Raw genomic sequence first — 23,672 nt, forward strand, 5'->3', positions numbered from 1 at the left:
AGCCCAGGCCCAAGTCCCTGAGTATTCTAGCAAAACCTATCTGGAGCAAATAGTTGGTGGAGCTCCGTCCTGTAGGTGAAGGGAGGTAATTAAGGGGTTACTTTTGAGGTAACCCTTTTTTCCCACTCCCCTCCAACAAACAAAAAAGACTAGAAGGATGGTAGAATGAATATGAATACAGAAGCCATCTGGATTAGAGACTACAAGAGTGAATGATTCAGAGACTATTGGGGAACAGCATGGATCCTCTTGGCACTGATGGGGTGGGGTGGGGTGGGGGGTTGGGGAGGGCCCACATAGGTAGGAACCCCACCCAGCAGGACCTGATTGTCTCTGTTGCTTGTGTTTTTTCTCAAACAAATGTTAGCTCTTATTTTCCCCCCAAGCTTCAGAGACATTGAACTCTACATTCTGTGTATCTCCTGTGTAGTTCCTCTTCTTTATGAGCCCTTGGTACCTACCATCAAGTAGGAATTACTGTTCCCACCTGACAGCCAAGGAAACAGGCTTCGGGAGGCTCTGTGATTTGGCCCCTGCAGGGTCACACAGCTTGTGCTGGTAGAGCTAGGATTCAAATCCAGATCTGCCGAACTCCAAAGTTGGTGCTACCATTTCCACACCACACTGTATGCCTACTTAATGTAACTTTTGGTGCCAATTGATGATAAGAATCAGTGGATGTTAGGATTCTTGGTTGTTGGTGAACACGAATTAGCTCAAACAATAAAAGAGGTTTTTGGTTTTTGTTTTTGTTTTTTGGCTTAGCTCATTAAACCTCAGGAAGAATAAGCAGCCTGGCCTTAGGGGAAATTGTGTCCAAGCACTCAAATGCCATTAGCTGTTATACTTCAATTATGGTGTGGAGTCGGTTCTCTATACCTGCATCCTTGGGTTCAACCAACCTGCAGATCGAAAATATTTGGGAAAAAATAATTCCAGAAAGTTCCAAAAGGCAAAACTTCATTTACACAGCATTTACATTGTATTTATAACTATTTACCTTGTATTGGGTATTGTAAGTAATCTAGAGATGATTTAAAGCATTCAAGAGGACGTGCATACGTTCTGTGCAAATACTGCATCATTTTATATAAGGGACTTGAGCATCTGCAGATTTCGGTATCCCCGGGGGTGGGCAGGGGTGGGCGGTGGCGGGGGGCATGTCCTGGAACCTGCTAATTCTCTCTCATTTGTTTCTCTTCTGATGTTGGCTTTATTCTCTCAGGCCAGCCGTTGCTACCACATGGGAAACACTGCCTCTGGCTTTAGTCTCATTATCAGGGAGGCAAGAGCTTTTCCCAGCTTCTGATAGAAAATCCCAAGGAAGGGCTCTAATTGGACTAATACTGGTCACATACCCAGACCCGCCAGATCACCATGCCAGGGGATGGGGGAACTGGGAGCGGCCCAGCCTGCGTCAGGGGACAGGGTTCCGATTGTCAGTCTCCACCTGGAGCAGTCGGTTGGAGTCAGGGAGGAGCACTTCTCCCAGTAAGTGTATGTGGTGGGGAGGGTCCTTCTCAGTAGGTTACACAGGATGTTCCCGCTCCACTTAGCTTACGTTTGTCCTTACCTGGCAAGAGCGAATGACTTCCTAGGCATTTCCTTTAGGGCCTGTCTCAAGCTAAGCTAGGAACGACTGGTGAGTGACCTTGACTTCACGGGTGAATCATGCTGACCGTGACCCAGGCACAAATGGCAATGCCTTACTTTGGTGCAGCTTGGGTCACCATAACTATGGTGATATTATTAGAAATTCTCTCCCACTTTCCATTTAAAAATGAACAGATCTCTGACCTACCTCTACCTTTCCTTTTTCCATCTTTTTAAAAAAATTTCCTCTCCTCCTGCTGAGCAAAATTAGCTCTCAGCAGGTCAAAACAGGTTTTTAGCTAATTTCTCTTTCTTGAAGTACAGATGATAAGCATCCAAGTTAGCCAGTGTTGTTTTTCTGCCCACAGGTGGTTGATTGGCTTTGTGATAGATTGAATATCTGTTTGTCTTCTGAAGTCGCCCAGATAGTCTGGAAGGGGAAGTGTACTGCTATAAGGCATGCTCTTTTAATGGGAAGGTTACTCTGTGGTCTTTGGCAAGTGGCTTCTACTTGAGCCTTAATTTCCATATCTATAATATGGGGCTGCTGTGCCATGCATTAGTATGGGTTCATTAGAAATGAGAGATCAGGGAATCCAGGATCCATAAACTCTTGCCTTTACTGCCCCCTTTTCCCTTTTCTTTTTCTCTCTCCCTTCTCTCCCTCTCCCTTTACTGTAACCCCTATACCTTTTGCTGTAGCTGTTGTTACTACCTGATTTCAAATTTGTGCTGATGAAAGCCAAATCCTGAACTCTTGCAACATCATCTCTTGTTTAATGGTCAGCATTTGTGTGCCTTTTGGGTCAGGGATGAGCACTGCATTTGCAGAGAGGGGTGCACTAAGGTAGAAAATGAAAGCATTTCAAAGCTAATGAATCAGGGACTTCCCTGGTGGCGCAGTGGTTAAGAATCTGCCTGCCAATGCAGGGGACACGGGTTCGATCCCTGGTCCGGGAAGATCCCACATGTCTCGGAGCAGCTAAGCCTGTGCGCCACAACTACTGAGCCTGTGCTCTAGAGCCCGTGAGCCACGACTACTGAGCCCACATGCCACAACTACTGAAGCCTGCGCACCCTTGAGCCCATGCACCGCAACAAGAGAAACCACCGCAATGAGAAGCCCGTGCACCGCAACACAGACTAGTCCCCACTTGCCGCATCTAGAGAAAGCCCGCATGCGGCAACAAAGACCCAACGCAGCCAAAAATTAAAAATTAAAAAGAAAAAACAAAAAAAAAAACCTACTGAATCTCGGGAGGGAAGCAGAAATTGAAATGCAGTTGCTGGACGTGGTTGCAAAACTCTTGAAAGTGGAGAGATAAAAATAGCTGCTTGTTAGGACCTGGCACACGTGCTCCGAAGGCTCACTGTTTGAACTCACTTGTTAATCAGGAGGTGGGAAACAGCCTCTAGTTCCTGCTGTCAGCACGTCTCTTGCAGTTATACTTGTCAAGGAGGAGGATAATGAGCTGGAGCTGAGAAGGAAGCACTTTGCTCACTAAACTGGAGCTCAGAATTATTTTCTCTCACAACCAGATTTTAAGGATTTCAACCTACCCCAAGTCAGCTCCTATTCCCAGATAAAGCTTGTTTCATTGGTAATGTGAGTGACCCCCCCCTGCTTCCCAACCACAACTTTTTAAAAAAATTGAGATACAGTTGACATATAACATTGTATTAGTTTCAGATATAGAACATAATGGTTTGATATACGTGTATATTGTGAAGTGATTGGCCACAATAAGTCTAGTTAACATCCATCACCTTACATAGTTACAATTTTTTTCTTGTGATGAGAACTTTTAAGATATACACTCTTAGCAACTTCCAAGTATACAATACAGTATTGTTAACTGTAGTCACCATGCTGTGCGTTGCATCTCTAGGACTTATTCATCTTATAACTGGAGGTTTGTGCCTTTTGACCACCTTCACCCACAACTTAGTAATGGCTTTTCTGAAACTTTGGAGTACAACCCACTATGGTTCGCCATTTGCTCTGTTGTTTAGACCCAGATTAGCTAGCCTCTGGATAAACAATCTATGGCTTCTACTCTAGCCTCTGCCATTACCTCACTTTGTAACTTTTATAGATAACTCCCAGACTCTGGACCTCAGTGTTTCTCATCTGTGCACAGGGGTTAATAATGCTTACTTCACACCATTGTCGTGAGGATTAAAGAAGACAATATATTTAAAAGGCCTGGCATAGTAGGTGCTCAATGAACCAGAGCTGTTGTGTCTTCCGAGGTTGGCTGGCTTCTAATTTGTTGAATTCTGTCTCCCCTGGTGGTGACAGCCTGGACGGGGACAGGGACCTGTCCTTTTTACTCATAGCTCAGTGCAGGCACTTTATTAGTGTTTATAGAATAAACAAGTGACCCCGCTGAATTCTTTAATCCAAAGAGGAGTAGAAAATGCTTAGAAGTCGGGGCTTCCCTAGTGGCTCAGTGGTTAAGAATCCGCCTGCCAGTGCAGGGGACACGGGTTCGAGCCCTGGTCCGGGAAGATCCCACATGCCGCGGAGCAACTAAGCCTGTGGCCACTACTGAGCCTGCGCTCTAGAGCCTGTGAGCCACAACTACTGAAGCCCACGCGCCTAGAGCCCGTGCTCTGCAACAAGAAGCCACCGCAATGAGAAGACCGTGCACCGCGACGAAGAGCAGCCCCCGCTCGCTGCAACTAGAGAAAGCCCGCGTGCAGCAACAAAGACCCAACACAGCCAAAAATAAATAAATTAATTAATTTAAAAAAGAAAGAAAATGCTCAGAAGTCAAGTTAATATCATGTGCTCATGGGGGAAATATCAGGAGGCTTTGAACAGTGGTTATTTCTGGTGCAGAAAATATCAGAGAAGAAAATACTTTCTTCCACTTAGTTTTTTCATAACACCTCCTTAATCATTTTTGAAGAAGGAGGGTTTATCCATCTTCACTGTTGCAGAGCCAGGGCAGGATCTGGGTATCGGACCTTAGCATCTTGTAGGTTTCCTAGGGAAGCTTGTCAGCCTGGGAGCTTGGAGAGCGGTGGATGCTTGCTGCGGAATAGAGTGTCCCACCACACGCTGAGGCTCCTCCCAGCCTCACTCTTCTAACATTGGAGGGTCAGAAAGAGAACCCAAGGCCTGAAGAGGCCTCGGGGAGTAGAGAGGGCTTGCGCCTGTGATGTGAGCAATGTTTGAGGTTGCTGCTAGGGAAGATGTGGGAGGAAAAGCCCGATTAAACCTCCCAGGGCTCCAAGGCAGGGCAGTATTCCATGCTGGGAAGGGCACTCAAAAGAACCAGGCACCTGGATGTAGAGGTGAACAGGTGGGGGCAAAGGAGGAGGTTTTAGGGGTGGGGACCAGCACAGAGAGGCAGGTGAGCCCCAGCCTGGGGAAGGTGGACACAGAGACGTGCTGCAGCAAGAAGTTGCAGAAGTGAGCAGGACAGCGGGCTTGGAAGGGCAGGCCAAGGGGCCTGGATTGTACTGCGAGGCAGGCTCTGTGCGGGGGCTGCCCCATGGGAGGAGGGAGGAGGGAGAAGTGCCGGTCACCGTGCAAGACAGGCTGGGGGAGGAGTTCCTGGGCACGGGAGCAGAGGAAGGAGAGGCGGTGACTGTGGGAAGCAAATGCAGGAGGCTGACAGTTGGAGGAAACAATCTCTCTGGCCTTATCTGACCTCTTTTCTGCCTGTAGAGAAGAGCCCGACTTGGCCAGGGCTGCCGGGAAGGAGCATGTCCTGGCCTGGCTGCTCCGGCCACACGCTCTGGAGTGGAGTGGAGTGCCCAGGTCTCCAAGCAACTTCTTGTCAGGCCTTCAGGGTCACCAGGAGGGGCCCTGTGTGTGCATCTGGCTTCCAGGATGGATGTGGTCCAAGCAGGGAGGCCCCCCTGAGGGTTCCCCCTGCTCCACTCTGGCCCCCACCCGCATGGATCTCTGCAGCCTCCCAGGCAGCGAAGTTCCCTGGGTAGGTGGCAGAAGCAGGAGCCACAGCCAGGGAGGGAGGAAAGTGGCGTTATATAAGTTGCAAAAAAGGAGGCTGGCTTGCCATGTGACTAGAAATCAGATACAAGGACAGTCACAGAGGCAGTGCAGCCGCTCCTGAGCAGCAGTTGTGGCCTGGAGAGTGGTGCCTGAGCAGCAGGGCGGGGTGAGGGAGTGGGTGTCTGGTGCTGTGAACTGCCTGTCTTAGAGGGCAACCCGTGAAAGAATCATTTTTTGTGATCCTGTAACGTGTGTGCTATTTAAATGCCCACAGTTCATTCGATTGATCCTGGTCTCCATCTGGTGAGGTTGCGAGAGCTGGGATTGTTATCACTGCTTTACTGATACGCAGACCACAGACTACAGAAGCAAAGGGACTTGCTGAAGGCTGCACTTAGAGCAGGCGGCAGGGCCAGGATTTGAACACAGGTCCCCTGTCTCTGTAGCCAGTGCCACTCTTTGCCTTATAACAAGGCCTAGCAGGTCATTTCTAAACAGGCCATGGGAACATTGGAAGGTGAGGGAGCTCAGGGCTTCGTGGTCCGGTTGCAGGAAGGAAAGGCCGGGACGTTCTTCGGTGGAGGGAGGGACTCATGTTGGGGCGCCTCCCTGTGCCCAGCTCTCCCGGCTCCGGCCTGTCACTCAGCCTCACTTCGCACACACTGAACACCGGCCTCCAGGGTCAGGCATCTGTCCTCTGTTGGAGAAGGGTCACGGTGCTGTGGAGACGAGGACCAGGGGCTCCTCGGCGGGAAGTGTTGGTCGGGGCCGGTCCTAACACCAGGCTTGGGAAGAAACAAAGGAAAAGTTGGTTCCTGAGCTCCTGAAGGTTATAACCTCCCCGTGTGTTTGAGATAATTCTCCAGGAGGCCGAACGGTTCACCGCGTGACTTCACCCAGGTCAGTGCTCCAGGGCCGTCCCTGCACACGAGCCTTCCCTCATCACCCTGTCGCAGCAGCAGCCCCCTCACTGTCTGGGCTCTTACCAGGTTCTGTTATTATTTTCTTCATGGACTTGAGACCGCCTGATGCTGCACATTGGTTTGTTGGTTTGTTTAGTCTGTCTCCTCACACTAAAGTGTAAGCTTTGTGACAGTGGGAACTGGGTTAGTTTGCTGGCTGTTGTGTCCAGGTACACGCGTGGTGCCGGCATGTAGCAGGAGCTCAGTGGACACGGGAATGAGTGATGTGGCAGCAGACAGGTCCAGGCATCACAAGGTCTGAGTTCTGGTTCCTGCTCTATCCAGTTTTTGCTGTGTGACCTCAGTCAAGTCCCTGGATCCCTTTGGGCCGTAGGCTTTTCGTCTCCACCATGAAGGGGAGGAACCAGATGCCCTGTAAGGCTGTTTCTGACGCCTGTGTTCTGAGAGTCTCTATGTGAGAGACACGGGAGGTTGCCAAGGGCTTTGGAAAGATCTCGTGTCCTGTGCTGTCGTGTCTGGTGACATGTTGAGGGCGGGGTCTGAGAAAGACAGCACCCATGGTGCCGAGTGTGTGCATGTGTACGTGGGGAGTTTATCTCCATTCACTCACAGGCATTTTGGAGCACCTCCTATGTGCCAGGTATTGTCCTGGCTCTGCAGTTACAGGGGCGAGGCAGATAGCCAACACCCCTGCCCTGGTGGAGCCTGCGGTGGGTGGAGAGAGGCTAGAGCTGGCTGGGGGCTGTGGTTAGGACCTGACCCAGGCTGGGGATGATGAGGGGCTGGGTGGAGGTAGGCAGGTGAAGGACTTACTGGGATATGAGAGGGTGATTTTTTTTTTTTTTCAGTTTACCCTTGCAAAGATACTTAAATGGATCTGTTAGATTCTGTTTAAGGATAAATAAACACATATGAGTATTGAAGGGGAAAATAATAAAATGTTAATAGTGGCTCTGGTAGGTTGGAATTATGGGGGTTTCATTTTTTTCCTCTGGTTCTCCAGATGTCCTATATAGTGTCTGTATTACTTCCGTCAAAGATTCCCTGTCAGGGTTTACGATTTTGCTCCTGGGTTTGGCCTGCTCTTGAGCGGGTCTCATTGTTTGCTTTGCTGATGTCTGTCCACAAAGCCCTGGGGACCTTTACCAAGTCCCAGCCTCAGTAAGTGAGAATTCTTGGCTCTGCCCTGCCTGCTTCACGGGGCAGTTGTTTGAATCAGAGGAGACGGTAGAAGAAAAACATTTGGAAATTCACCTCTTGGCAAAGGGAAGAGCCAGTGGACTAATATTGGTGATGGGAGCCAGGGCGGGCCGCGGGGATGGTCCGAGTGCAGGGGAGGGGAATGCGGCTGGTGCTGGGGGCACTGCCTCACCCTGAAGAGCAGCTTTCAGGCCTCCCTAGTTCTCTGGCCCCGGTAGCAAGAGACTCTCCCTGACTAACAGGTAGATGCAGTTGAGCAGGCTGTTAGGGATGTGACTTCAGTGAAAGAGAATCAAACGTTGGCTCTCAGCTCCTGGCACACACATTTATAAAACCCACATGCTCTGTGCATGAGGTCAATAATAGGAGTTCCTGCCTCCATCCCATCTTCCTTTAGTCTTTGGTCTGTAGCCTCAGCAAGCACCCAGGTCTTCCTACCTTATGATCTGGCGGCAGATATTGTGTCTTGCCAACAGGGGCAGTTGAAACAACAGACCTTGAAATCTTGATTATTCATGGTAACTGACTCCTCCTGTGGGTCATCTGGCTCAGTCTGGATTCTCAAAGAGTGGAAAACACTGGCTTTCTGTCCCGCTTCTACAGCAGCTTGTCATTCCTCTGCTGACAGCCCTTCCTCGAACCCTGAACGAAGGGCAATAAGGGGCCTTGGTGTCCAGTGCTCCTAAGCCAAGGGCTGGCTCTGTGATGGGGGCTGGGGTGTGTCGTGGCATTCGTGGTCAGGGCTGGTCTGTCTGGGGAGCGCTGACCTTCCCCTTCCCAACCTACCTGTGTCAATTCTCTACTTTTCTGTTTTCTTTTCCCTACAGATGTCAAGCCTTCCAACATCCTAGTGAACTCCCGTGGGGAGATCAAGCTCTGTGACTTTGGGGTCAGCGGGCAGCTCATCGACTCCATGGCCAACTCCTTCGTGGGCACAAGGTCCTACATGTCGGTATGAGCAGCTCGTTCCATTTTTCCAGCTTCTTATCTGATCAGGAATAGGAGCCAAGTGGGTGGAGCCAGACCCTTGTGCTTGGGTGATGGGGGTGGGTGAGAAAGAACGAAGGATGAGGCATTGTGGTCCCCTCCCTGAGGAGATCAAAGTCTGATGGGGAGATGGTCTTGGCCTTTCACAGGCCGTGGAGCATGGTTGGGGCCCTGGGGCCCTGACTCAGTGGAAGAGATAGAAGGATCGCAGCTTCAGCTCACTGGCACTTGGATGTTTCCCAGAGCTTGGCTTCCATTCTGATGACATTGAGCTCCAGCTACCCTCAGGACCTCTGCCTGATCGTCTTCAGACCCTCTGACTGACATGCCCAGACATGCCCCCACCCCATATTGCCCCACCATTTCCATTAGCAGTAAGTAGTATCACTGTTTCCTTAGTTTTTCGAGGTAGAAACCTGAGCATCAGCCTTTAACCTTTCTTCCCAGCTCCCCATCCTTTTAGCATCTAGCAACCCCCAACTCCTGTGAGTCTATTCAGAATTGTCTCCCCATTCCAGCCTCTTCTCTCCCTCCTCACTGCATGTCTCCCAGTTACCTGCCCGTCTCTCACCACAGCACACCTACCTGGTCCCCTGGCTGGAGTCTAGTTCAGCTGACAGCCTGAGGTCACTGAGGTGTTTCCTGCTTCCAGCCCTGCTGGCTTCCACCGCGCCCAGGGGTGACATTGGCACGTTCTCTTGCTTCCCCCATACAACCAGCTCCCTGGGGGGCAGGGATAGGGCTGGAGGTGTCTCTGTTGCCCCAAGGGTCTGGTTTGGCTCCTGGCACACTGTAGCTGTTCAGGGAATTGTTGGCAAGTGAGTGAATGTTTGGTTGACTGAATGGGTGAGTAAATGGCTAACGCGCTCGTGAGAAGGATTCAGAAAGGGGAAACGTGGCTCTGGATGAGTGCTGACCAGGGCAGAGTAGAGGAGCGTTAGCTGGAGGAGTGGGAGGCCTTCGCGGAGGTGGAAGGAGGGGCCGGCACGGGGGCTCAGGGCATCGTAGCACGTTGTGTTTTATGTACACTCTTCAAGGACTTTCACATCCTGGAGTGATGATCCTCTTTGATCTATATGGTTGTCCCATGAAGTAAAGATTAGTGTACCCATTTTAGAGATGAGGAAATCTAGACTCAGGGAGGTGAAGTGACCTGCCCACTTCACCTTGCAGAGCTGGCGTTGAAAGCCAGGCTTCCTTGCCGGTCAGTCCCCCTTTGCACTGCAGGCTCTCACTTGCCTCTTAGGTAAGATTTGGCAGCTGTTCCTGGCCTCCCTGTGTGGAAGGTCCTGCTCACACCCTCATTCCTTCTTGTCTGTCCCCTCCCCACACTGTGACTCCAGCCACGGGTAACATGACTCACCTGGCGCTGACCCACATCGCCACCCCCTCCATTCCAGTGGCTAAAGGCATGAAGCCCATCAGCTCTTCAGCTTCTTGCCTAAATGTCTAAAAACAGAGCAGCTAGCACCCTGGGCTACTCAGCTGCCAACTATCAAGTTCAAAATCAATTAAAAGGCCCTGGAACTTATATTGATCCAGGGTTCAGTGGTGTGGGTTTCTGTGGTTACATGGTCAGTTCCAAAATAGTTCAGTGTTGGGGTTAGTGAAAAATCCTATGGGTGAAATGAATTTGATGTCTAAATAAGTGCACAATGGTCAGAATAAAGATTTTTTTTTTGGTAGGGTTCTTGAAATACATGTACTATTTCAATTAATGCTCAATAAAAATAATGCTTTGTATAGCACTATATATATTTCTTTCTCTTTGACTATTCTCACCAATAACAACTCATATTTGCATGACATTTTGCAACATCTAACATACATTTTCATTTGATTTGACCTTTCCAGTGCCCTAGTTAGTAGAGCAGGTATTTTGTTATGTTGTTACTATCATCATTAGCCCCATTTTGTTATGTTGTTAGCCCCATTTCATTAGCCCCAGGAAACTGAGGCTCAGGATCACCCAGCTTGTAAGTCCCAGACTTGGGACTTGAACCCAGATCCTTTGCCTTTTCTACTCTTCGATGTTGCCCAAGAACAGTGAGTTAGTGGCAAAGCTGGTCTTAGAACTCAGCTTTCCTTACTCTCAAGGCCAGTGTTCTTTCTACCCACTGATACCTCATTCATGACCCATGTTCCAGAAGCTTCATGTTTTTGGACTCAGGACTCAAGATGAACCTCTCATGCTGGGCTTTGGATAAGCTGTCCTGCACATGCAAGACAGTGACATGGTTGAGCAAAGCTGGAGCCACAGCTGAAGCTTAGCCGGGGCCCAGCTGGGTAGGATGCTGTTAGTTCAGGGCAGGTTACAGGGGAGACAGCAGTTAGGGGTCAGACCCACGGGAGCCAGCTAGGATTTAGTAGAGACAGTATTTGGGGGCAGGTGGGAAGCCAAATTAAAGAGGTTAGTGGAGGTCCTGAAACAGGATGTGAGCTCTGGAGAGGAAGGGGCAGAAGAAGATAAAATGCATCAGTAGACCCAGGGCTGGGACCAAGCAGGGCAGCCTTGCCCTCTCTTGCAGTGCAAGCAAGCCTCAAAGGGGCAGGAAGCCCCAGGTATTCATGAGGACTCACCCATCCCTCTCCTGCGTGGGCCAAGCTAGCTCACAGGTGATAAATGTGTCTGTCTCTCCTGCAGCCAGAAAGACTCCAGGGGACTCATTACTCGGTGCAGTCGGACATCTGGAGCATGGGGCTCTCTCTGGTTGAGATGGCGGTCGGGAGGTATCCCATCCCTCCTCCAGATGCCAAGGAGCTGGAGCTGATGTTTGGGTGCCAGGTGGAGGGAGATGCAGCTGAGACACCGCCCCGGCCAAGGACTCCCGGAAGGCCCCTCAGCTGTGAGTGGCCTGGTGTGGCCCCAGCTTGGCCTGTGGGTGGTCTTTTGCTGTCAGGGGTTTCTGGAGGGCTGATTCTCTGTCTCTGGAGCCAGGCTGGGGCATGGGTCTCCAGGTGTAGGAAATTATTATTACCAACAACTTCCTACCATTTGTTGAGTGCCCACTGTGTTCCTGGTACTGCGCCTAGTATTTTATATGTATTATCTAATTTTAAAAATCATGACTTTGTTTTAGGTAGATTTTTTTAAAATTGAGATAAAATTAACATAAAACGCACATTTTAAAATGTACAGTTCAGTGGATTTTAGTATATTCCTCCATGTTGTACAACCATCACCACTGTGTAATTCAAGAACATTTCCATCACCCCAGAAAGAAACCATCTCCATTAGCAATCACTCCCAGATGCCTCACCCTGACCCCCGGGCAATCACCAGTCTACTTTCTATCTCCATAGACTTGCCTAGCATTGTCTAATTTTAATAGCAGTCGTGTGTGAGCACTACTCTAATTTCCATTTTAAATGTGAGGAAACTGAGGCACAGTGCTTGACTCGCCACATGCATTTATTTGTAAGTGGCCAAGCCTGACTCTGAGGTGGTAAAGCACTGTGTAGCACTGCCTGCCTTTCTGAACTGTGAAGGAAACCTGGTATTGGAAGATCCTGGCCCAGCTATCATCTTCTGATGTAGCTCCTGCTAGGACATTCCTGTCTGACCAGGGAGACCTGGTCTTTACCTCCATGAGGCCCACATGGGAGAGGGCATGTATGAAAGGAGAAACAGGAGGGGGCAGGGGTAGCCGATGGCGAGTTGTTGCAGGGGCTGGTGGCTGTGGCCCTGGAGAGCCAAGAGGAAGAGACCCAAGTTCAGGGAAAATGAAAACTAAATAACTCTAAAGGATTTAGTTATTATCTCATTTGCTCCTCTTTCAGTGTAAGGAAGGGGAGAAAGGCGGACATAATTTTTACCCATCTCTACAAAACTCAAAACGAGGCTCAGTGGTCAGCTGATTTACCTAAGGTCACAAATCTTGGATGCGGCAGAGCCCAGACTCCGACCCTGGTCAGCTGACTCCGTGGCTTTGGCTGGTCCCCTCTGTGTTCAGGCCTTACCTGTGGCTCTTCTGTCTCTCTTTATTGTCCACGACTCTGTTCCAGTCACTAGGGTCCGTGCCCACCCCTAGCCTCATACTGGCAAATAACCTTCTGTTTCTGAGAAGTGTTTTCTTTTCTCTTTTTATAAAATCTGTAGCTTATGGAATGGACAGCCGACCTCCCATGGCAATTTTTGAGTTGTTGGATTACATAGTCAATGAGGTAAGGTACTGCATGGCTTTTGGGGTTTATTTGCTCCTCTTAAGAAAAAAACTCACAGTTGATGTGTCTGGGAAACCTCTGAACTATTCCCACAGTATGGGCTGCCTGGGCTCCAAGATTCGTGTGTCCTGGTTTGTGCGTTATGATCCTGGAATTGAGTGGCTGGTTTAGAGGCTGCAGAAGTCCCTTCCCCAGGAACATCTTCATGCAGCTCTGAGTCCCTCCTCCTCTCTCAGATTCAGGAGCCTCCACCTGCCCATTGACATTCTCATCCTTCATTCACCAGGCATTTCCTTTTTTTCACTTAACATTTCTTGTGCACTTACTATGTGCTAAGCACTGTGGGGTGGTGGTAGGAGTGAGATGGGGATCTACAAATGGAAAAACAGTCTCAGGTCTTAAAGACTGTTAGATTGTGTAGGGGAGGCAAGGCAAATGCATGTGTAACTGCAATATATGGTTTTCTCCATATAAAGCAATGAACATAAAAAGTGACATTGCAGAAAGAGATATGGAAAATATTCACTATTAGTTGTGCGAAAAAAGCAGATTATAAAATAGTGTGTATACTATGATTGGTTCTTTAAAGAAATCTATGTACGCATGTATGTGCACATAAAGCCTGGAAAGTAATATGATATAGTGATTATCTTGAAGTGATGGAATAACAGGTGATTCAATTGCTGTTGGCTAACTTTAATACAAAGAAGATATATTATTTGTGAAATATATATACCAGTGTGTTTAAATGTAAAAAGGATCAAGGAAGGGACTGACAAGTATTCATCAGTTTGGGTTTGGGGGAGCGGGAAGCTAGGGACTAGCACCATGGCTGCTCAGAGGAGGGTGGGGCAGGGCTGGAGGAGCTTGAGGGCAGGACAGGATTTCAGATGATTAAGAAAGGCCAGCACTCTTGGCGTCCTCCGGAGCAGCATGGGTAGAGGAAGAGAATGGTCTAGCTCTGACCTGTTTGGGAGGCAGCTGGAGGCCTCCCACTCGGCTGAAGTGCATGTAAAGGGCATCACCCCATTTTCTTCTTCCTTGAGACTAGTGGAGTTTCATGCTTTCTTACTGCTCTCTAAAACCAGACCCCCGAAGGCTCAGATAGGTCCCCTTGTTCATTACAAACTCAGCGGGGAAAATCCTGGCTCACCCCAGCAGTTAAAAAATCACTGTCACCGGTTCACAGTCTACTGGAGAGCTTAGTTCAGCTCTCTTTACTGCCTGGCTGCACAGCTTTATGCTAAGCACTGTGGGACACAGGAAGTTCGGGATCTGATCTAGGCTGCTTAAGGACTCAAGGAAGGCAGAATGTGTTGCATTTGTGTTAGGAAACCCATCCTCTCCTGCTGGGACCTAAACTGGGTTGTGCTGGGTGGGAGCCACATTAAGAGAAGGGGTGGCTGAGGTCAAATAGTTGCCAGTCACCTAGTGTGCACCGATTTCTTAGATATTTTCACATTCATTTTCCTACTGAGTGCTCCAAGCACTGCTCAGGTGGGCCAGGTTGGTTTTGTTATCCTTTTCATACAGCTAAGGAAACAGGCTCCAAGATGAAAAGCAGCTCAGGCCTGTCCCACCTAGCGCTTTTCCTTCCTTCCCACCTACTCCTCTCAGCCCCCATCCTACCTCCCAGGAGGCTGGGCTGCACGGTGGTGACAGGTGGCCTGCACCTCACACTCTGCTGGCACACAGCCCCTCCCTTGCCTGGCCTCTCCCTTGCATAGTCCCTTCATACCCCCTCAGCACCGTGGGCCCCAAAAGCTGGGCTTTAGTCCATGACCTGGGATCAGGCTTATTCACCTGCTGTTCTGATAAGGCGTTCAGGGGGAAGAGGACTAGGCTGGACTCCTCTGGTAATGTTAGGGTTTGATTTTTAGTCTCCAATCACCTGTTGACTTGGGTTATACATCAGAGCAGTGTCTGGGAGTCAGCTCACAAGGAAGCTGCACAGAACCCCAGCACGGGTCACAAGAAGGGTGGGTGACATTTCCTGGGGCTGTGTGGTGCCTGAGCAGGGTGCCCCAGGGCCTTGCCCTGTGTGATCTCCACCATACACCCTGGAAAGACGAGGGCTACTGCCAGTGTGCTTGCTCTGATGCCTGCAAACACCCTCATTCCTGCAGTGAGTGTGTAGGTAACATTCTTCCAGACCCAGCTCTCTGCCAGTTAATGTTTTTTTAACCTTTGTGTGCTCCTTCAGAGCTCCGGAGGGGTAAACATTTTATTATTTAGCCAGCCTTATAGGTGCTGTCCGGGCTGGGCTATGCCTAGTGGTTTGCACACCCCCTAGCTGCTGCTCCTGGTAATTGATGGTTCTGTTTCCCTGCCACACTCCAAGATGTACAGTGGTAGAGCCTCCGAGCTAAAAAGGGTCCCAGGGATTGTTAAGCCCAACCTCCTCGTTTCACAGAAGGGTCATCTGAGGCTCAGAGAGAAACAGTGATTTATTCAGTCACTAGACAAGTGAGTGCTCAGAACACTGAACTGGCCCCAGTTCTGACTGGTTTGAGATTGATGGTTCCAACAGGGTAACCCGGTAGCAGCCACTGGCCTCTCACCCCTGCCTTTTCTTGACTGGATAAGGGCAGCACTGCCCAGAGGTGGGAGTGGGGAAGGGAGAGATGGGTGGAGCAGGACACCGGGCATTTCTTATGTCTTCACATGTACTTGCAGCCTCCTCCAAAGTTGCCCAGTGGAGTATTCAGTCTGGAATTTCAAGATTTTGTGAATAAATGGTAAGTCACCTCCTGTTCTCTGAAAGTACTCTGGTTTTGTCCGGCTCCCCATCCATCTTGGAGAGCACAGCTTTGCCTTCTACCCTTTAGCTGCTGCCCTTCGTCCAGAGTGCTAGGACTTGGGGGACCTATCTGACTGTAGCAGCGGGCAAAACAGCTGCTGTGCTCAGCACTTAGTGTAAAGGGACTGGCATATTGCCTTTTGGCCTTAGTTTAATTCAACAAGCGTTTATTAACCTGCTGTGGGTGTGACACTCTGCTAAGAACAGGAAGGTGGGTAAGGCTTAGGCACTCTTCCTCAGAGCCTATGGGGTGTGGGGAGGACGGGCATGCATGCACACGTAAGTAATCTGAGTTAGAACCAGTGCCAAGCAAGAGCTCTCACACTGTCTTTCTTCCTTTAAGCTTAATAAAAAACCCTGCAGAGAGAGCAGATTTGAAGCAACTCATGGTAAGTCGTTTATTTCAGATTCTTACACTGCCACCTGCTTACTCATTTGTTCTCCTCTGTCAGTCATCTATCCAGCACTTCCGGAGCCGACACCCTGCTCTGCCTTGACCACTGTAGTCCAGCTGATCGGGCCTGCAGGATACCCAACATATCTCCCCTGTCGTCCTATCAGTTTAATGGAAAAGGCGGGATGACCCTGCAGCCAGAGGGAGTCCAGGGAAAAGAAAGGGCCAGCCCGCCCCTGCAAGGGGACAGGGCCTTTTTGTAGTACTGACTGGCTTATCTTAGATTCAGTCCCCTCACCAAGTAACTTTGTCTCCTACATGGTGGCGGTGGTAGGAATGGGATACTGTAAATGTCTGAACTCACATGCCATGTAGAGCCTGGTCAGCGTAACATGTGCTTTCAAGTTCATCAGTTCCTTTGTTCCTTTAACAATGCTGCAAGGCACTGCAGGCAGAGCTGGTGTCTCCATTTCAGAGAGTGGGCTTGAGGAGGGGGTAAGACCAGCAGAGCCAGGGGGTTAGGCCTGCAACTGGCCAAGGGCAGGCTCCCAGAGCACCTTCCAAACGCAGCACAACCTCCAGAGCCAGGACTCTTGAATCCTCCTCCTTGGTTTTTACACACACTTTCTGTCCGCCTCCTCACACACAGGTTCATGCTTTTATCAAGAGGTCTGATGCTGAGGAAGTGGATTTTGCAGGTTGGCTCTGCTCCACCGTCGGCCTTAACCAGCCCAGCACACCCACCCACGCGGCGGGCATCTAAGCACTGGGGAAGCAGCCGAGTCCCCTGCCCAGCGGCATGCCATGTTGCTTCTGGGCCTCCTTCCCATGCCTGTCTCTGTTCAGATGTGCATTTTACCTATGACAAAGGATGAAGAACACAGCATGTGCCAAAATTCTACTCGTGTCATTTTCAATATTACCATCTTTATTCTTATTACTATTGTTAGTCCCCTAAGTGGACTGGCTTTGTGCTTGGGGCTATTTTTGTGTATGCTGATGATCAAAACGTGCAATGTTGAACTACAGTGAAACTTTGGTGACTGTGGGTAGTCATTCTTACTGAAAACTGCACTGCTCTCCCACACCGTGACTGGCTGGCTGCCTGTATCTTCGGGATTCTTTGACACTTGGTGGTACTTCACTCTTGCCAGGCTTACCTTCTTTCCAGTTGAGTAGGAAGGGGCCTTGTAAGATCCTTCACAGGCAGTGCATGTGAAGCATGCTTTGCTGCTATGAAAATGAGCATCAGAAAGAGTATATCATGTTATTTCATTATGTTTTTGCTTTTGGTGTAGAATTCAGCAGTTTCCATCACAATCTAGCCAGAGCCCTTCACTGCCATGATAGCTGGGGCTTCACCAGTCTGTCTACTGTGATGACCTGTAGACTTCTGGTTGTATTTCTGTATTTATTTTTAAATATACCCTGTGGGATATTTAGTGCTATGTCTCTTTAAGTTTGGATTAGTGTTTCTAAAATGGTGGAGTTACTCTGAATGTTACAAATGGATCAAGGCATTAACATGTATGAAATTTATCTTTCCCCAAGTTCAAGTACTGATGCTATTGTAAACAACAGTGTGTATAGTGCCTAAAAACTGTATGGAAATCCTTTTACCATTTTAATCCAGATGTTTAACAAATCTAATCTCTTATTCTAATAAATATACTATCAAATTCAAAGGGTGAAAGATATTTCTGCTTTTGTGGAGGGATTTTCAATGTCTGTAGTGCATAAGAAATCAAGAGATTTAGCAGCCACACATTACTGAGAGCGAAAGGCAAAGACAGGAAGGAGGCTGGAAGGCGGAAATACCACACTGAGGACAAGTTCAGTGCTTTGGACTAATGGGGCTTCCTGTAATTCTAATCTTTGGACTTTGTCCAGTTCTTCTCAGCAAGCACCCTTATCTTTCAACCACTTTTCCTGTGGACCTGTGAAAAGATGCCACTGATTCCTTCCATCTTTTTATACAAGGGAAAAACAGTAGATGGGGGTAGGATTGGGGGGCGGCCGGTGCCTGACTGGCACTGGAGCCTCCACCTGGACTGTGCTGTGCTGCTTTGCTCCACTGAGCAATGGCTTCCCTTCTCTCTCCAGTTACACCTGAGACACTTTCCTGGAGAGGAAACAAGTGCCTGGCACTGGGTTTGTCGTGACTGTGGGGCGGCAGTGAAGCCACAGAAAATGAAGCTGTGTGCCAATTGGCCACCCTTCTTTCTTTGAACAGTAACTTTTGAGATTTAGGTTATATGTGAGGCTGCCTTCCCTCATTTTCTTCGAGGGCAGGTGACAGAAAACCAAAATAAATATGTATTTAACAATAAAAGGCCTATTTCATTTTCAAATTAAAAAACAGAACTTAGGTAAATCTCCTGAGTAGGTAGTTCCACTCTAGATCTACCAGAGCCTGAGATACAACCAGGATTTTAAAAACTGGTCAGTGCTATATATACACAGCTGCCTCAGCCAGTCAATCATTTATTTTTTCTCACTGCGAGGCTAACATCCGTTCTAAGTCAACAGCCTAACTTACATGTTTTCAATACACAAACATTCAGACGAGGTTTAAGACCCACACCCTACTCACACCCAGGGTCTTTTCCTAACAGAGAGGATGTCACCACCACTGAGAATGTCTCAAAAGTGTGCCAACTAATGAATGGGGTAACCTGGTGTCTAAAACCTGGATCTGAACACTTCCAAGGTCAATGTCTTTTGAGGGGTGTTTTAAATCCTCTATTCACATCCAAAGGTATTTCATTTTGAGAGTCAAAAAGATTTCTTCCTAGTACTTTTCACCAAGAATGATCTAATTCTCAAGAATGTTCCCTACATCACTCTTGCTGTGTTTTTTGAGTTCCTCAGGCCAAATTCCTTACTCAAACTTCCTGAGACGCCAATAATAGTTGGATTTGTTTTTTTCCCCAGCCGCCGCAAGGCTTGCAGGATCTTAGTTCCCCCACCAGGGATTGAACCCGGGCCCTCGGCAGTGAAAGCGCGGAGTCCTAACCACTGGACCGCCAGGGAATTGCCAATAGTTGGACTTTTAAAGGATGCCTTGTGAGTGTCTCACAAGGACCTGTGAAACTACTAGAGCAGATATGAGTACTCTCATTTTATACATGGGAAAGTGAGCTGCAAAGGTGAAAAGCAAGCAACCAGTTGGTGGTCAAGCTAGAATTCATACCTAACTTTTCTAGCTCTTGAAAACCCATGCTCATATTTTAAGTTAGCCCCCAAAATGTGTACCTTGATGCTTTTTGTTGCAAAATAATTTTCACACTGTGTTTTCCAAGAAACATGCTCAGTTAAACTTCTGGCTACTTCCTGTAAGAGTAGCTCAAAATAACTTTAATGAAATATTAACAAATATGTCTGTGCTCTCTTCTGGAACAGTTTTGTAAGGAGCTGTGCTTGAGGAGGTTGTGTTTTGTTTGGCTTTTCTGGGCAGGGCCAATTACTTTCACAAAATTAAGCAACTACTTGTCTGTATATTCAGTGGAAAAGGGACAGTACGCAGAAATGAGTCTCAACTTCAAATACGAAGTTTAACAACTCTTACTCTGTAACTATCATCTCTTTATTACAAAACCCAACCTCCCAAGCCTAGTGATCCTTCAATGGCACGTTTCCTAAGTCCAGAAATGGGTTTTCAACCATCCTACTGTATTGTTCGCCCCAGAGGAACTGACCCTTTTCTCTGTTTCTGTCTGGAAAGCAGCAAGCTGCATGACGACTATTTATCTTTATTTCTAAGCACATTTTACCATAGTGAGGTCTCAACCTAGATGTGATGACAGCTATACAAAGCATGTAGGTAGGCAGTTTTATGATGTCACTGAGAGGTGGCAACAGCTCGTGCTCTCAAGTGGCCCTCTGTCCTCCTCTGTCACCTTTCTCTCCCACACTGTGGCCTTGCTCTGCTCACAAGGGTTCAATGGCATGCAAACAGTCTTTATAATTGGTTTTCTTAAAAGAGGCGTTGTCGATTGGAAAGGCTGGCTTGTATTTAAACTCTACCCTTTTTGCAAATGCCAGACCTTCTCAATAGCATTTCAGAGTAAGTTTTTGGTTTTGAACACAATTACTGAATCTGACCAGAATATAAATACAGCACCACCCATATTGCTCAGTATTGAAACACTGCATCTCTGCTTTTCTGTACGTCACTAATTTTGGTTAAAGCACTCTGAAACTTGAGTTATTGATGGAACCATTTTTACAACTACTCATCTTCCTAAAGTTCTTGCTTCCTTTTAAAGGAGGCCACAGGGCCCATGGCAAGAATTCTGTGAAGAGAGAAAGTTCCTGAGGCTTAGAACTTAACTCCTATGACTAACCCTGGCTCTTCTCCCCTTCAGGAATCTGATTCTTCCTCCTCCTCCTCCTCCTCTTCTGGCACATGGCTCCTTGTGCTCAACTCCAGTGCAGTCTGGTTGATTGATGCTTCATTGTCTACATGCACCAACATCTGCTTTAGTCAAGGACACATTATGGATTAGTAAGAACACTGGCCTCAAAACAAATTAATGTTTTCAAATAAAATCTCAATTGCATATTCATCTGCAATATTTATCACTAAGAACTGTGGCCAGTTTCCTATTTCTCCAAATTCTACCCTGACCCCCCAACCCCCATTGCCAAAGTGGGAGCAGAGAAAATGCCCTAGACTTGATAGAATATTACCTGATATACAAACATGGTTTTTACGTAAGAATTATGCTGGCTTAGATGTGCTGCTTTCCAATAGTTTTACATGCTTAATACGCATCTGGGAGAACTGTTCAAATATGGTATATTTAGAAGATGATTTTCCTGAGGGCATTTGGTGAGAGAAGGATATGAGGGCAAGAACTCATTTTTTAGCACTAGGCTTTGTAGCTGAAGCTACACTCTATTTTTAAATCCCAAGCTTGCTTATTCACAGAACAGCAAGAGTTTTGACATCTTCCTGCAAAGATCTTCACACTCTCCCCGGTTCACTGGAGTGACTAGAGAAAGTGGATGAATAGGAAGGTCGAGGCAATATAAAAGTACAGTCAACCACAGTGTAGCTAGCTGGTAGATGTTCCCTGTTTAAAACATATAGACAATCCAGTTCATCAAACTAGAAAGTTCTTAACAGCACTTCCCAGAGTCCTTTAGGCTTGATAATGTAATTTACAATTTTTGATGGCTAAGCAGCAATAAGAGCAGAATGGACTCCCCAGGCCCACACTTGATTAAGCTTACATCATGTGACTGTTCAGGTGCAGGTTGAGAAGACAGCACCTCATCTTCTCTTCTAGAACTAATCATTGACTGGAGGGCCATTTCTTCAACCTAGAAAAGAAGAGTCAAGGACACTTTCCTTACTATGTCATTGGGCTACTGATGTAGGTGAGATGTACTGAGCACGCTGTAAGCGGTGGGCATCATGAGAGGAAGGGAAAACAGTGTAAGCTCTGTGAAGCTCCAGAGGGAAGGGTGGGCTCCTCGAGCTTTCCCCGCCTTTTAAGGAAACAGCACAGGAAGCTTCCAGCCCCTTTCTCCTAGGTGAACAGGTGTTCCAGCTGAGCAGAGGCTTCCACTCCCCGAGACCTAGCAGCCCAGGGGAGAAAACACAAGCATGCGCTTAAAAAAGCCAGGTGTCTTCTGATTCCACACACCCGAAACTTGTCTACCCCGTAATGAGAAAGTGAAGGCAGGAAGACTGGAAAATGGGAGCGTTCCCCGGAGCACAAAGGAATCTAGGCTTGGCCGCGGCCATCGTCAGCACGCTCACGTTAGGCACTGGTACAGGCACTGCGGTGATGTCGGAACATAAAGAAGTGCAGGCCATTACATGTACCCTAAGGGAAAGCGCAGTTTTCATAGGTCGCAGGTGGACAATACTTCTCAGTTTACAAAGAGCCTTCATAACCCTCATCTCACTTGGATTTAGAGAGCCTGGAAGTACCGAGCAGGAATTAGCAGGAGCATCTCACTGAGGCTGAAGGGGGTGACTTCCGCAGAGGCCTGGGAACTGGCGCTGATGGGTGTCAATCTCGACTCCTCGTCAAGGCCGTGGAGTCGGTAACAGCTCCGGGGAGAAGAGCTACCGGGAACTACTTTGTGGCCGGTCTCTTCTCGCAGGGCCTCACCGTCTCCCTTCGCAGAGTGGGCGCATCCGCCAGCCGGTCGGCTTTGCGAGACGAGAGCTGTATCGAGCGACCATACTAGGTAGTAAAGAGAGTAGGGGCTCGTGAGGGGAGGCCGGTGGGGGGCAGGGGCGGCCTAGGCGAGCCTGCGGGAGGTCTCCCCTCCTCAGCGCGTGGTGCGGCCGCCCGCGTTTCCGGGGCTACAGGGGTCCGGTGTGTGCGGGGGGGGGGGGAGGGTGTACTAGCCAAACTGACGGCTGAGTCTCAGCCCAGACCTGCGGGATCAAGATTCTTAGAGGGGTGGACCCACAATCTCAAATCCAGCCCCCCAGGCGCCGCTAAGCCACCAGGTCCAGCCGCGACGGCCGGGTGAGGAAGGGTTAACCGGCGGCAGCAGGCGGGCTCCGCGGAGAGCCAGGCGGCCCGGGGCGCCGAGGCGACGGAACGGAGGAGCGGAGTGGGGGGAGCAGGGTCACCTTGAGCCGGTTCAGCTGGTCGTGCAGGGCCGCTTTCAAGCGGAGCAGCGTCTCCTCCTCCTTGCGCAGCTCCTGAAGCCGGCTCAACATCGCGCGTCCTCGCGCCGGCGGCCGGCCGGGCACTCGCCGATGACGCCACCTCCGCGCCGCGCTACCGGAAACGGAAGAGTGGGTCGGGCGGGGCTGGCGGCACTTTGGGGCGTGGCGGCCGCTTCCTGCTGGCGGCTGGGGTCGCCGCTCCTCCGCGGAGGAGCTCGGCCCACGGACGAAGTGGGGTTTTAAACCAAAAACCTAGACTCCAATGATGATTCCTAAGGTAAAGTGCGTTGGACCTGTAAAGGACCTAGAGATAAAAATGGTCAGATAGCATGTGTCAAGTGCTTCAGTTGAACAGCAGTTAGCACCGTTCCACTGGTGTTGCGTCAGGCGGCTGCTTTCCCTCCCCCAAACCTGCAGACGCGTTTGAAGGCAGGGACTATTGCCAGCGTATAGTGCATGATACAGGAGCCCTACTGTGTTGACTGTGTTGAAGGTCTGGACAGGCGAGGATTCCCAGTCACATGAAAGGGATTTCCCAGGCCTGCGCAAATTAAAGCGCGGGAAGACAGCGGCGTTTCAACAAATTGGACGGTGTTTTTTCATGCTAAGGAACTGAGACTTCTTGATGCAAGGATAGACTGCCAGGGGGAACAAAGCCAGATGCAAAACAAGACCCTGACATGACAAAGTTCGGAAAGGAGAACGTTTGGGTACATTCTCTGCATTACCATGCTCAGTCAACATATTCATGCCTACTAAAAACGCACAAGTGGTTGCGAAAAAAGCTCTTAGCACTTTTCATACCAAGGGTCCAAATATCAAAAAGGTGGCAAGCATTCCCTCCATCAACTGTTTTCTAACACCAGGTTATGACACGTCTGAAGGAAACGTGTTTCTTACTGCTATACTTTAAAAAATGTATTGATTCTGCCCTCTTGTGGTTACTAAAAATGTCAGATCTTTACGGATCTTCACCCATTTTCCAAGGTGGTTTTTTTATGCGA

The 23,672-nt window shown here is 48.9% G+C and overlaps 2 protein-coding genes across 9 annotated transcripts in view; one reads left to right on the plus strand and one right to left on the minus strand.

Annotated features, from left to right (window-relative positions):
• Window positions 1-18,360, plus strand: part of MAP2K1 (mitogen-activated protein kinase kinase 1) — a 78,936-nt gene extending 60,576 nt beyond the window's left edge. Inside the window, exons 6-11 of one of the 2 annotated variants that reach the window (XM_082617534.1) lie at window positions 8,511-8,635; window positions 11,315-11,516; window positions 12,770-12,834; window positions 15,511-15,572; window positions 15,978-16,023; window positions 18,132-18,360. In XM_082617534.1, the coding sequence (XP_082473660.1) occupies window positions 8,511-8,635; window positions 11,315-11,516; window positions 12,770-12,834; window positions 15,511-15,572; window positions 15,978-16,023; window positions 18,132-18,257 (626 nt within the window). In that variant the 3' untranslated portion in view covers window positions 18,258-18,360. Of the gene's footprint in view, window positions 1-8,510; window positions 8,636-11,314; window positions 11,517-12,769; window positions 12,835-15,510; window positions 15,573-15,977; window positions 16,024-16,677; window positions 17,714-18,131 lie in introns of those variants that run through there. The other variant, XM_082617535.1, reaches the window with a different exon arrangement.
• A 69-nt stretch (window positions 18,361-18,429) lies between these two features.
• On the minus strand, window positions 18,430-22,763 carry SNAPC5 (small nuclear RNA activating complex polypeptide 5). 7 transcript variants are annotated; one of them, XM_082617538.1, is made up of 4 exons: window positions 22,630-22,763; window positions 22,157-22,213; window positions 21,267-21,356; window positions 18,430-20,508 (listed from the first exon to the last, which is right to left on the minus strand). In XM_082617538.1, the coding sequence occupies exons 1-4, from the start codon at window positions 22,717-22,719 to the stop codon at window positions 20,392-20,394; spliced, it is 354 nt and encodes a 117-aa protein (XP_082473664.1). In that variant the 5' UTR covers window positions 22,720-22,763; the 3' UTR covers window positions 18,430-20,391. The 7 variants fall into 7 exon arrangements, with proteins under 7 accessions (XP_082473664.1, XP_082473663.1, XP_082473662.1 ...); XM_082617537.1 differs by having other exon boundaries at window positions 18,430-20,505; window positions 22,157-22,231; XM_082617536.1 differs by having other exon boundaries at window positions 22,157-22,231.
• Between the last annotated feature and the right edge of the window lie 909 nt (window positions 22,764-23,672).

Source organism: Mesoplodon mirus (genome assembly GCF_964341445.2).
Source record: "Mesoplodon mirus genome assembly, chromosome: 4".
Lineage (NCBI taxonomy): Eukaryota > Metazoa > Chordata > Mammalia > Artiodactyla > Ziphiidae > Mesoplodon > Mesoplodon mirus.